The sequence below is a fragment of the Salmo salar genome, chromosome ssa11 (genome assembly GCF_905237065.1).
Source record: "Salmo salar chromosome ssa11, Ssal_v3.1, whole genome shotgun sequence".
Lineage (NCBI taxonomy): Eukaryota > Metazoa > Chordata > Actinopteri > Salmoniformes > Salmonidae > Salmo > Salmo salar.
Genome location: NC_059452.1, coordinates 34896910 through 34911406, shown reverse-complemented (window position 1 = coordinate 34911406; position 14497 = coordinate 34896910). Strand labels below are relative to the sequence as shown.

Genomic DNA, 14497 nt, shown 5'->3' with positions numbered 1-14497 from the left:
TGCAGCTTCAACAGACTGGAGACGTGCTTCAAAGACTCCACCATATCCCTTTATCCCCTGGATGTCTCCTGTGTTATTCTGTTCCAAGCCAACCAAGTCTGATATCCCTAATGCTGCATCACACCTGGGTTCACATACGATTTCAAATCTTTCAAATAGTAATAGCGTTTGCTTTAGCCTACCTGGAATGCCAGATGGGCGGGGATTGTACTTTTGTGACTATTGTATTGGTTCCATTGCACCAAGCAAACTCAACCAAGTCCAGCTAAAGTATTTGGAATAGTATGTCAACCTAGCTCTGTGCTTCATATTGTAACGGTACAATAAGTTCCGAAATGTTAAATCACAAGGAATGTATTGCTCAAGACCCGTGTTATGAAATGTAATGTCATGTAATATTTTTAATTGTGTATACACTGTAACTGCCTTAATGTTGCTGGACCCCAGGAAAAGTAGCTGCTGCCTTGGAAGGAACTAATGGGGATCCTTAATAAATACAAATACATACAACCAAAAGCCCCACGTTTGTGTAAATTGCTACAGTGCCACATTTCTGAGCATTGAGTCCACGTAGCCGGACATGCTGCCAGCACACTCAACTTTTCCCCATCTGACAGTGTGCATCTACCTCAGTTGGCTTTGGTGTTTAACGGCAGAGCAGAACATATGGTTTTAGCTCCCCGCAGCCCGGCTCGTATTTGATGCCATTTGCCTATGAAGAGGGAGAGAGGAGGGTAAAAAAACACCATTGTAAAAATAGATATCAGATACTCCAAAGTTTCCATAACCTGCTCAGTATTATGTGTGTTTTCAGCAGTCATATATAGTTTCAGGGGCTGCCTCTGGCTCCTCTCTCTCAGGGGCTGCCTCTGGCTCCTCTCTCTCAGGGGCTGGCTCTGGCTCCTCTGCTCTCTCTCTCTCTCTCTCTCTCTCTCTCTCTCTCTCTCTCTCTCTCTCTCTCTCTCTCTCTCTCTCAGGGGGTGCCTCTGGCTCCTCTCTTTCTCTCAGGGGCTGCCTCTGGCTCCTCTCGTTCTCTCTCAGGGGCTGCCTCTGGCTCCTCTCTCTCTCTCAGGGGCTCCCTCTGGCTCCTCTCGCTCTCTCTCGGGGCTGCCTCTGGCTCCTCTCTTTCTCTCAGGGGCTGCCTCTGGCTCCTCTTGCTCTCTCTCAGGAGCTGCCTCTGGCTCCTCTCGCTCTCTCTCTCAGGGGCTGCCTCTGGCTCCTCTCTCTCTCTCAGGGGCTCCCTCTGGCTCCTCTCGCTCTCTCTCGGGGCTGCCTCTGGCTCCTCTCTTTCTCTCAGGGGCTGCCTCTGGCTCCTCTTGCTCTCTCTCAGGAGCTGCCTCTGGCTCCTCTCTCTCTCTCTCTCTCTCTCAGGGGCTGGCTCTGGCTCCTCTCTCTCTCTCTCTCTCTCTCTCTCTCTCTCTCTGGCTGCCTCTGGCTCTCTCTCTCTCAGGGGCTGCCTCTGGCTCCTCTCTCTCTCTCAGGGGCTGCCTCTGGCTCCTCTCTCTCTCAGGGGCTGCCTCTGGCACCTCTCTCTCTCTCAGGGGGTGCCTCTGGCTCCTCTCTCTCTCTCTCTCAGGGGGTGCCTCTGGCTCCTCTCTCTCTCTCTCTCTCTCAGGGGGTGCCTCTGGCTCTCTCTCTCTCTCTCTCTCTCAGGGGGCCTGGCTCTCTCTCTCTCTCTCAGGGGGTGCCTCTGGCTCCTCTCTCTCTCTCTCTCAGGGGGTGCCTCTGGCTCCTCTCTCTCTCTCAGGGGGTTCCTCTGGCTCCTCTCTCTCTCTCTCTCTCTCTCTCTCTCAGGGGCTGCCTCTGGTCAAGGCCTTATCAAAGTGTCCTTGACCATGAATAAAGTGACACAAAGTTAGCTATGCTAAATGGTTTAGAAAGTTTCCTAGCCTGCGGTGTGGAGGTTCCAGCCAGGGTTCAGCTCTTTTCTTATGTCCTCCTGCCCCTCTCTCTCTTTCTCTCTCTCTCTACACCACCCACCCCTTTTGCTATCTATTTCTCTCTCCATCCTTCCCCAACCTTCTCTCTTCCCTTTTCTGTTTCTCTCCCTCTCCTTCCATCTCTCTTTCCTCCCATCTCTCTCGCATATCTCCCTCTCTCTTTCCATCTCTCTATCTCTCTTCCTCCTTCCCTCTCTCCCAGTGAAGAGAGAAGGCAGCTGGAGAGTTACATTAACAGGGATCAACTCTTTAATCAATTAGCTATTTAATCAGTGTAATCCTATGTCCTCTCTCTCCCTCCCAGCTCAACATGTTAAAGCAGGGCCATGGGTCACGCTGCTCTCACACATATTACCTTTCACCATGCTGATCTCAGATCAGTTCTTCTCCTTTTCAGAGTGATGTCATTAGCACAAGAATGGTCTATAAGCTTATTGTGTGTGTGTGTGTGTGTGTGTGTGTGTGTGTGTGTGTGTGTGTGTGTGTGTGTGTGTGTGTGTGTGTGTGTGTGTGTGTGTGTGTGTGTGTGTGTGTGTGTGTGTGTGTGTATGTGTGAGAGAGAGAGTGTGTGAGAGTGTGTGAGAGAGTGTGACCAAGTTGTCACACAGAAATATGATCTGATTTTATAATAATCTGTTAAAGATACTGCTGTGTTAGGCGTAATTGGACTGTTGCCATAATAACACACATATTGATATAGAACACCACAGAGCACAGTGGCAGATTCACAATAACCACATCAGTTAATACTCAGTTACACTGAAACATTTACCCTTTTCACACTACCAATCTGTACTGCACTGACATGGTTACACATCCACCATAGTTACTGAAGCCGTGCTGGAAAGGACAATATGAAAATCAAATATCCAAGTCAGTTGAGGTCAGTGATGGTGTGGAGCGGGTATTCTTCGAATCACCTTGTCAACCATATTTGTGGCTGCTTTATGTCTAATGCTCGTCTCTTGAATATATTTGGCTTTCAGACTGCTGTTGAGTGCAGAGACAGACAGTTACCCAGGCAACTGTTTACCTGCTAACTGACAGTAATGCTATTAGTCGTAGTAATCTGTGGTGTTGTGGTTGTTGTGTGCAGATCCTGCGCTATCTGGTGGCCTGTGACAGACTGTGTGAGCGGGGCTACGACGAGGCTCAGGTGGAGGAGGCCCTGGAGATGTTCCAGAACTGTGAGACTAAGGTAAACATCATAGATTATTCATTTATTTATCTTGGTATTCTCTATTTACCTCACAGCTTTCCTCTAATGAACAACAAATCAATTTGAATTGAATTGTACTGCTGGATTTACAGGAATAGTTCACCCAAAATACAAAATGACATATTGGCTTCTTTACCTTCCGAATGCTAAAAAGTAAGCAATTGGAGACCGTGGCCAGGTAAACAAAACCAAAGCATGGAGTGTTGTCTTACCTTGTCCATAAACTGCTAAAAGGGTAAGAAAATCAACATGTCCTTTGGGTGAACTATCCCTTTAACTGTAAAAGCTGCTCTATCATCTGATGGTTTCTCCTCTGTCTCTCCCCTCAGGCTGAGGAGTTTCTTCACCTGCTGGCTCAGTTCAATGAGATGGGCTTCCAGCAGAACGCTATCAAAGAGGTTCTGTTAGTCCACGAGAACCACCGCGAGAGGGCCCTGGAAGAGCTGATGATGCGTGTGGCATGACAGGGTCAATGTCTGCTCCCACGAAAAATACATTGTAGGAGACATACATGCACCAACACAAACACAGTTCCTTTTTGCCTGTTTACTACAAACAATTATGTTAGCTAATGTATCATATTAAAGGGATAGTTCACTCAAACTATATTTACATTTACATTTACATTTACATTTAAGTCATTTAGCAGACGCTCTTATCCAGAGTGACTTACAAATTGGTGGATTCACCTTATGATATCCAGTGGAACAACCACTTTACAATAGTGCATCTAAATCTTTGGGGGGGGTTAGAAGGATTACTTAACCTATCCTAGGTATTCCTTAAAGAGGTGGGTATTTTAAAGAGGTGGGTATTTTACTATTTGGTTCATTAGTCCACTGTTAATACAATCCCCCAAAATTGTGTATGTCACCAGTCAAGTCTTCAAGACTGAGCACTTTCAGTCCAGAGCAAAAACGATGATGATGAGTTTTCAGCGAACTATCCCTTTTAATGTCATTTGCAAATTGCAATTTGCATGTTGAAACAATGTTGATTGACTGGAGCACACTAAAACTACACATTCTAGCAAATCAGGAAATGAACAGTGGCCTTCTAGGAAAAGTAAAACTTAAACAATACAATTTACAGACAATCGATTTATTACATAGTTTTATTACATTTCAGGTTTTGACAATGTTTGGTGTGATTTGCCCATTGTCAATTGTCTTTGTCAGTTTCAAGTGTCACAGCATTTGTCATGTAGTATTTTGAACTTAAGTTTGATCTGTAATTAAATAAAATCCAGTAGACTATGGTTACATGCCAAATGGCACCCTATTCCCTTTATAGTGCACTACTCTTCACCAGGGCCCATAGGCTCCGTTTAAACGTAGTGCACTATATAGGGAATAGGGTGCCATTTGGGATGCAGACTGTGTTACTGGTAAGTCATTATCTGTATTTGTAGGGTGTGTGTACGGGGTAAAAGATAGAAACCTGAAAGAAGCTTGTAAATCTTTTTCTATATGGCAGATTGTCTGAAATGACCCACTTGAAGTTGTACATACTGTAACTTGCACTTTAAAATGTATTGAATATATTTTGTATTCATTTGATTTGTTTTTGCCTATGATACAAAACTATTGTGTACAGATCAAATGAATATGAGAATTGTGATTTCTGTTTTCAGATGTTACAAAAAAAACATTTCTGATGAATCAAAATTCAATATACTTGTAATATCATACTCATGTCTCTTGGTACCCACATCATATTAGGTCTTGATATGTGTGGGATACACTTCCACATTTTTGCCATGCTTTCCCCGCTGACGACGGACAGACGGACGGGGTTACCACAATACAGGTTTGTTATTTGACTATCAAAGCCACGGCAGAACTTAGATGGGAGCAGCGAAGCAAAGGGAAGAGTCGGCGTCTATTAAAGATGTGTATCTTCTGTTGATGGACCGGGAGAGCTTTAGAGGTCCTCTATGTTTGGTCAAGAGAGCATTTCTTTTATCACTTTGCTATTAATGAACTTCACTCATAGACTGTTAACAGACTGTAGACCAGTGCTGGCTGGTGGCACTTTAAATGGGGAGGACAGTCTGATAGTGATGGCTGGAACTGAATATATGGAATGGTCTTAAACACATCAAACACCTGGTTTCCATTTGTTTGATTCCATTCATTATTATGTGCCGTCCTCCCTCACCAGTCTCCACTGCTGTAGGCTAAAGAATGAGGGAAAGAACCACTCTTATATCATCAAGGGAGATTTTTGCCTGTTAACTGTAGGGGAAATGAATGGTTATATAATTTGATAAGTGGAAAAATCTGCACATCATTAGCAACATTCCTCACCCATTAACACATTATTTGAACAGTGTTTTATTTGATCATTAAAAAGACAATTATTTCATATATCTTCTGCCAAAGACAATCTGTTCATTTGAATTCTCCAATCATCCTGTATTTACACAGGTGTTCCCATGGAGAATACAAATCTCTCCTTCAAGGGATACCTGTCCCGAGACGGCAGCAAACATGCACTCGTTACAGAAATGTTTTATTATACAGCGTGAACACCGCCAGGCTTATCTTACCCTGTTCTCTAGCAACGAATGCCTTGGGGACCTGAGCCTGGGTTATAAATGGTTTGTTTGTTGTAAAAACAGGAAAGGATTTCAGTCTTTACGTACATTACTGAACATGTGTTTGGCTTTCATGGAAAGAGCTCTTTGGTAGGGCTGTGTCAACTCAATGTAATGAATCACTTGATTATAGTACACTTTACTTGGATACAGAGTCAAATTACCCAGAAGGCTACTTGAGGCAACACATTTCTAAAGAACTATAGAAGACAATATTACTATAGAGTTTCTTAAATGCTATTTATTTATTCTGGGAAGATATGCTGCATTCATGACATGTGGAAACTAGGAAACTGATATTTCCCACTTGGAAACTTTCCCACTTGGAAAGTATCCAAATCAACCAATATGTTAATTCATTTTAACTCAGAGGTTCCGAGTTTCCAACTTGTCATGAATGAAGCAAACTTTAATGTTTACAAATTACTGTTGTCTCTGACATTTACATCTTTAGCTAATTTGTTGATTTGTAGAGAGTACATTCAGAACGGCACAACGCTGTGTAATATTCAGATAGAAATATGCTATGAAGAACAAACATGCCTCTCTGACATGTAGAAAAAGGAATCGTTAGCTATATTCATGACATTTCTTTCTGCAACGTTCCACGTTTGCCTACTAAAAGTGGCCCAAGTAACATACTAAACCTATTCACAAGAAGTCAGTCAAAGCATTCTAGTTCATTGTCCTGTTGTTGGTTTGTCAGGAGATATTAAAAGACTAAACTTATTTACAGGAAGTCAGTCAAAGCATTGTAGCAGAGAGTCTCTGCGTCTGTGGTCGATCCGATTCCCAAACTCCAGCCCGTCCGTCAACACCTCAGTGTTTCCCACAGTCTTGGCCTTGGGCAGTCTCATGAGAAACGTGTACATGGAGCCGATTCGCCCGAAGCCCTTGGTCTCTCTCTTGGTTTTCCATCTGTACTCCTCCACGGCGAACTCCGTCGTCCTCATGCGGTTGAGGGTGAACACTGAGTCCCCTCTTACTACCGATGTGAACAGGGCTCCTTTACTGTTTGCGTATTGCCCCGGCAAGGCTGTCCATTGACCCGTAGTCAGGTTGTAGCAGTCCATCACACACATCAGGAAGTCTTCGCAGGGCCCGTTGCGCATTACATACAAATTGTCCCTGTGGCCCACCATGCAGTGGCCATAGCTCTGGTCACGGACTAGCGTGGTGACCAGGACCCACTGGTCCCTCTCAGGGACGTACTCGTGGATCTCCGTAACGCCCTTGGGTTTCCAGAGGCAGATGAAGATGCGGCTCATGGCTTTGGTGGAGGCCACATTGGCGGCTCTGCAGGGGAGATTAGCGGCGAAGTGCCAGGTGGCCGTGGAGACACTGTACTTCTCCACCAACGCCATGGACTTCCGGTCGAACTCCCCACCGATGGCGTAGAGGCAGCCTTCGTGGCCCACTAACGTAAAGTTGTAGCGTGGCTGCTGGGGACTCGAAATAGTGGACCAGGAGTCACTCTCTGGGTCGTAGCAGAAGCCAGAGTCCACGACTTTCTTGCTGATGTCGTGGACGCCTCCTATAATGTACAGCTTGTTGTCTAGCACGGTCACACCTGCCATAGTGGTGCTTGTGTTTAAGGGTAGGTGACTCAGCACCTTCCATTCTCTATCTTCGTCATCCAGGTAGCAGACCGTCCTCTGACAGTCCTGGAGCTGCTCGACGGTAGGAGAGTGGCTGCAGACTGTGACGTACCGACTGGGGATGAGAGACTCAACGTACTCCACTAGGTCTTCTGGTAAGGTGCTCACAACATCCTCCTTTAGGTCCGAGTACATGTCTTTAATGAATAAAGCAGCTTGATGGGACAGATCCCATAAACCGTAGGTCGCGGCCGTGTGGTACATCAACAAGCAGTTCTCTGAGTTGATGATATTGGTCAGGTGCTTTGTCACAGACTCCACCTGTAGAAATGTGGCACACTCTATGGCTTCCACAATCTCGTCACCACCCAGGATGGGGCGATCCCCGTCCAGGACCCTGAGCGCCAACACAAATCCCCGGGCGCTCAGCCCTTGCAGATGGACCTCATCCTGTTGGCATTCCCGCATTCCCGACTGGAAGAGGGCTCGGAAGTACTCACAGTGCTGCTCGAGTAGGACTTTGTTCACCACAAAACGCTCCCGTCAACTCTCACTTTCAGGCTGTCCATCCCTGAGTCCAAAGGCTTGCCGAGGGCAGGCTTGTCACTGTCGGTCCCTGAGCCAGGGCAGCTGCTTGGTTCCATCGCCTCAACTGAAGTGTTCAAACAGCACATTTGCATTTGTCAAGAGTGACGAAGTGCTGAGTCAGATCAAAATATCTCATGTCCTAGCATGATATTTTATCCATGATGATATTTCCTTTAGGTACAGTAGCAGCTAGACCGAACCCCCCCCCCTTTCCTCTCCTCTGTGCAGAGCAGATGCACTTGACAGGGTATCCACTGTTTGTATTGCTATTCACAGCTACGAGAATAGCAGAGGCTATAGATAGCAGTTAGGCAACGTGTGGCACAGTTATAATACATTATGGTGACATGCAGCCAGAGGGGAATCTAGTGTTGACCTGCTGGAAAGCGGAGATGGGTCGGATGGGAGCGGGTGGGCGAATGGATGGGCACAGCAGTACAGTTATGCTGATGATTTATTGGTCTTTGTCTGTGAGGCTGACAGTTTGTGCCAGCGGAAAATGTCAGAACTCTTGGCCTTGGAGCGGTTGGGCAAAGGTGAGAGACAACAATAGATTGTTCCCTGAGGTCACATTTGTTATACGAGACTATTATTCCAAACAGTTAAATTCTTAGTAACCTTGTCTGTTAGGGATCTGTTGCACATGACAACAGCATGCTACCAGTCCTTGTTCCAATACAGCCGTGGCACCTGTGCAAATACTTACATGCATGCACATGGACGGATTCACCTACTGCAGTATAAATCGTTCACCCCCTATAAAAATAATGTAAATGTTTACACACAAGGCTACATAATTACTCCTCTCTCTGTCCTCCACACAAACCCCTATACAAATAGGGGCGCTCTTCCAACAGAGGCCAGAGACCACCTTTGCCACCAATGTAGAGAATGAGGAGGAAGTGGAGTTCTCATTCATTGAAGGGTAAAGGGGAAAACCAAGTCCAGTATGTCAAAAGGTACCTTTTCTTTGTTCCTTCTGTTCAAATATGTCAGATTTGAATCTATTACACAAGCAATTACTTTAACATGTGCAAAGTATTAACTGTGAAGGTATGTGATTATCTGTGAAGGAAAATATGCTGCATGAAGACAACAGAATCACTCACTCACTGGATGCAATCCAACCATCTCAACTGACATAACCATTTTATTGATGTCCTTGTTTCTTGTCAATGAAGTTAGTTGGAGATGAGAAAGGCCTACCTTGCCAAATCATATCTGACTGCATGTAGAATAACTATGAGACCTCACCTCAGTTGCCTTAAATGGAGTTTGGCAGTAAATCATGTGCGTAAGCAGCAACATTCTTCAGCAAATGTTAACCAATTCGTCTACTCGACGCAAGGTCCTACCAGCTGCGCGCACACGGAGCTGCTCGGGCTTCTTTCACCATCGTGTATGAGCATCCTCATCATCGGACAGGATTTAAGAGCGCGTTCTAAAACTCGTAGGGATGTTTTTATTGCATTTGGATTCATATGATTTGAAATGTAATACAGATTTTTTTAAACTACATCAAACCAACTAGCCGAGTCACTTCTACCCCAGTCTTTAACTCTGAGAAAACCTTTTAAGGTAAGGTAAGGTTATATTGAAACGTTATGGAAACGTTCAACATGGGCGTTATTTGTGTTTTCTGCATAGTAGCCTATCATCCATATGCATTAATATTAGTGTTTATGATACCGTTATAAACATTTATATTATTTGGTTACGTGATGTTTTTTTTATTGTTAATAATATTCTGAATAACGCATGTGGGCACTGAATAAAGATCCTGTTAATTGGATCTGTTTTGGAAACTTGTGTTCCTGGGTTTTAGTCCAAAGATGTCACTGATGTTTGGGAAAGCAAGGAGTTGTAACTTCTCTGCTATCCCTGAGGGGGGACAACCTGAGGTCAATGTGGTCGTCCTTGGAGTGAGGGGCTCAGGAAAATCAGGTGGCCCACCCATCTTTTTCCCTTTTCTCCTTCATATGCTATTGGATTGATTTAGTGTTTATTGTTAAAACATTAGTGATGTTTAGGTTGGTTTCATATTGTGTTCTGCCACTTAATATACACTGAGTAAACCAAACATTAGGAACTTGCCTTGATTTGTCATCCCTAGTATTTGTAGTGGAGTAGATCCCAGTTTTGTTTACATTTTATTCCAGTTTCGATAGTCCCAGTTTTGATAGTTTGTTATTCATGAAAAGCAATCTACTCCTATCTGATATTTCATGGGAGTGTTTATATAAAAACAGGGTTCCCATGCCCCATTTGGGACACTAGATTGTACAGTGTGACAGACTGACAACAAAGAGCTGAATCTAAACAGGAAGTGAATGATTCCCTTCTCTCTTTTCAGCGTTGACTGTCAAATTTCTCACCAAGCGCTTCATCAGTGAATATGACCCCAATCTAGGTAAGCTTGTTACCTTCTGAAATAAAATGCACTTGTCAAGAAATGTCCTTGTTAAATAAATAATTTAGGCTCTGTCCTAACATCCCCTCTAGTACCATTTAGAATCACGCTGTGCATTGGGAATGCCTTTTATGGTAGGCTAGTATGGACATTAGAACACCTCTGTAATAGTTTGTGTACACTAACTATACAAGAATCGGCAGATGCACTTTCAGAGAAATGTACAATAAACTTGTTCATATTGACACATGAATGACTGTATTGTGATGTTGGGTCAATGTTGTGACCTCCATGTTGTGTTCACTGCCATCTAGAGGATACTTACTCTTCTGAGGAGATGGTGGACCAACAGCCTGTCGTTGTGAAAGTTATGGACACAGCTGACCAGGTGGGAATAGTCTTTTTTGAAAGACTATACTACTGCCGTTGTGCCCTTGAGGCACTGAACTGCTCCAGGGGCGCTGCTCTGCCGCTGACACTGTGACAGAAGAAAAAAAGGTTTTCAGATTTGCATTGAACACAGAGACAGAGGATGATAGTGAGGAAAGATAGAGGTTGTGTCAAAGGGCAGTAGGTCGGATTCAAACCGGAAGACGTGTGTGCCGTAGGCTGGGGCATTACCATTACAAGAGCCGGGCCACAATGACAGAATTTCTGTGCAAATGGATACCATTTGAAGATCTATTCTATTCTAAATAAATTGATAGGTCTTCTAAAGCCTTTGCCACTAATTGTTTTGAAGTGATGACCTTTTCCCCTTGTCTGTCTCTACCGTCAGGACGGCCCAGTGAACTGTGAGCGCTACCTCTCGTGGGCCAGTGCCTTCCTTGTGGTCTACAGCATAGACAATAGACGGAGCTTTGAGGGCTGCCAACAGTACCTGGAGGCCGTCACCGTCCACACCAAGGCCCTGCAGCCCAAGACCCCCATTATACTGCTGGGCAACAAGCTGGACATGGAGAGATACAGGTGTGTAGCGAATTGGTGGGGTGGATGGAAGTCTGAGTGGGACTCAAACCTGCAACTACTCGTCTGTTAGTGTAATGCCTGAGACATTATACCAAGAGGTCCAAACGTCTTGATGAGATTCCGGTGTTATAGCTACTAAGCATTGCCGCAGGCGCTCAGAGCTCACTACTGGCTCATATCAGCATAGCCAGTAGCAGCGATACATACCACAGTAGTTAGACATGGAGAGATACCGGTGCAGAAGTCTTGCATGCCAAGATGTCTGTTTTAGACTGTTAGAGACACAGCTGGTGGACATTTAAGAGGCAGGTGCATTTAATTAGAAATAGGCTTTCTGTACATGCACACTTCTCAATATAATCCGGATCATCCCCACCAAGGCTGACCTGCGATTCAAACCCACACCACAACATACTCCAAAAGCCAAGGCATGTCTTGGTCCGGTCCGACAGGGCTTCCAGGAGGAGTGATGCTGTCTGCAAAGTTCTGTTTTGGCCCATAGCCTCTCAAGTAACACCAAAGCGTTTTGCAGCTCTAGGCCTACTTCTGGTAGTCATCTGAAAGCCTGAAATGAAACATCATGTCAGTCCTACTCAATGTTAATGCACACCTCCATCACTGCTGCATGTGTGGCAACCCAAGCCCTCTTAGCTAGTGTTTATGGAAAGACTCATGTTTATTGAAGCACTTCCAGTAAAGTTGATTCATGGCAAGACTCCAACCACTTATATTTGTCTCCCAGTGTAAGATGTCTTCATGTTGCTATATTTAACCAAAACATATAACGTACATAAATGTATGAAGCAATAATGGCCAGCAGACTTATAGCCACTCCAACACACCTTCTTTTTTTCTTTTAGGTGTAAGACGTTGTCATGTTGCTAGTAACAAGGCATGATGTGTAATTAAAAAATTTTGTGGGTCAACATTTCTTTGGTTCCATCAGGTGATGTCCTGACAACTGATAGACAGAAATGTTCTTGCAACGTTGCCCATGAAACTTGTCTAGAACATTAATATATTATTATTATTTCTCCCCAATTTCGATCTTGTCTCATCACTACAACTCCCCAACCGGCTCAAGGTCGAGTCATGTGTCCTCCGAAACATGACTCGCCAAACCGCGCTTCTTAACACCCGCTCGCTTAACCCGGAAGCCAGCTGCACCAATGTGTCGGAGGAAACACTGTTCAATTGACAAATATTGTCAGCTTGCAGGCACCCGGCCTGCCACAAGGAGTCGCTAGAGCACAATGAGCCAAATAAAGCCCCCCCGGCCAAACCCTCCCCTAACCCGGACGACGCTGGGCCAATTGTGCACCACCCTATGGGACTCCCGATCACGGCCGGTTGTGACACAGCCCGGGAACGAACCCAGATCTGTAGTGATGCCTCTTGCACTGCGATGCAGTGCCTTAGACCACTGCACCACTTGGGAGGCCCAAACATCAATATATTATGTTTGGAGAATATGGCAACCATGTTCTGTGTATGTTTGGTGGGACGTTGATGGAATATTCTCTTAACGCTCAGAAAACTGGACACATGAATGTTCTTGCAACGTTCACATGAAACGTGTCTAGAACATCAATATATTATGTTCGGAGAGTATGACAATCATGTTCAGTGTATGTTTGGTGGGATGTCGATGGAATATTCTCCAAACCCACAGAAAACTGGACACATACATGTAAATGTTCTTGCAACGTTCCCATGAAACATGTCTAGAAAATGTATATCTTAAGTTCTGAGAACATTAGTTATATTTGAATGGAATAATCTCTTGGAACATTCCTATGAAAACGTTAGTTTATGACCTAATGAGACTTTTAAGGGAACACTCTTTAAAGTTGTGGGAAAGTTTGTTGTTAGCTAAGGATGTACGGAGTGTGATTGACTAATGATATGTGCAAAGTTGGCACATTATTGTTTTGAAGCTGTTTCAACTAAAGGGCTTCTGTTTTCTCTTTCTCCCTCTCTCTCTCTCCTGTTTTCTCTTTCTCTCCCTCTCTCTCTCATTCTCTCTGTTATCACCTCTCTCTCTCACCCATCCTCACTCACTCACTCCTTATCTCTCTCTCTCTCGCTCTCTTCTCTCTCTCTCTCCTCACTCCCCATCACCCTGTCTCACCCACTCTGTCTTTCAGGCAGGTGAGTAAGTTGGACGGCTCGGCCCTCGCCTCCCATTTCGGCTGCCTGTTCTTCGAGGTGTCTGCTTGCCTGGACTTCCTGTCTGTCCAGCGGGTCTTCCATGAAGCCGTGAGGGAGGCCAGGCAGGCGGGTGGCAAAAGAAGCCCCCCATTACGCCCCCTTTACATCAGTGAGGACAACAAGCCATTGTTCAGCCTCGCCACCGTGCCCCCGTTCAACACCCCCTGCTACAAGGAGCTCCCAGTGCCCGCCACCGCCAAGCTGGTGACGGTCAAGTCGTCGCGGGCACAGAGCAAACGGCGGGCACCCACGTTGACGCTGCTCAAGGGCTTCAAGATCTTCTGATGAGTTGATGGAGAATAAGACCAGACTGAGACCATGAGACCAAGACTGGAAATTTGAGTCTTGTCTCAAACTTGTGCTCAAAGACTTGAGACTTATGCTCAAACCTTGAGACTTAACTTGGACTTGTGCCAGACTTGAGACTTAACTTGGACTTGTGCTCAGACTTGACTTGTGCTCAGAGACTTGAGACTTAACTTGGACTTGTGCCAGACTTGAGACTTAACTTGGACTTGTGCTCAGACTTAACTTGGACTTGTGCTCAGAGATTTGAGACTTGACTCTGAGTGTCTCAGGCTCGAAGACTTGAGACTCAACCTGGACTTTCCGTAAGTGACTTATTGACAAGTCTGCCAAAGTGGCTTACAATATGGACAAGTGAGAGAACTGTGAAATAGGTTATGAGAGACAATGGACTGTGTCAAATGTGAAAAGCAGAACAAAATGGAGTCAGAATAACATACAACCAAGCCATCAACATACTGTATGCAGCAGAAACTGTCATGATGGATATCACAATCACTAAGTTGGAGCGTGTACCAAAACATCATGATGACTTACTGCACCTTCAAGTGAAGAGAAGGAACAGTAATTATCAGAGCTCCTTGAGAGATGGACAGTAATGGACTGGTGTTTAAACTGTCATTGTGAATGTTGAATTTATATTGCCAAAGTTTTCAA

General features: G+C 44.9%; 2 protein-coding genes across 2 annotated transcripts; one reads left to right on the top strand and one right to left on the bottom strand.

The window, feature by feature from the left end:
- Positions 1 to 5471: 5471 nt before the first annotated feature.
- kbtbd13a (kelch repeat and BTB domain containing 13a) lies at positions 5472 to 8662 on the bottom strand. Its single transcript, XM_014127594.2, has 2 exons — positions 8651 to 8662; positions 5472 to 7893 (listed from the first exon to the last, which is right to left on the bottom strand). The coding sequence occupies exons 1-2, from the start codon at positions 8660 to 8662 to the stop codon at positions 6499 to 6501; spliced, it is 1407 nt and encodes a 468-aa protein (XP_013983069.2). The 3' UTR covers positions 5472 to 6498.
- A 551-nt stretch (positions 8663 to 9213) lies between these two features.
- rasl12 (RAS-like, family 12) lies at positions 9214 to 14194 on the top strand. Its single transcript, XM_014127598.2, has 6 exons — positions 9214 to 9522; positions 9770 to 9888; positions 10298 to 10354; positions 10669 to 10742; positions 11133 to 11323; positions 13471 to 14194. Exons 2-6 carry the CDS (start codon positions 9777 to 9779, stop codon positions 13817 to 13819), a joined length of 783 nt encoding a protein of 260 aa, XP_013983073.1. The 5' UTR covers positions 9214 to 9522; positions 9770 to 9776; the 3' UTR covers positions 13820 to 14194.
- Positions 14195 to 14497: the final 303 nt, after the last annotated feature.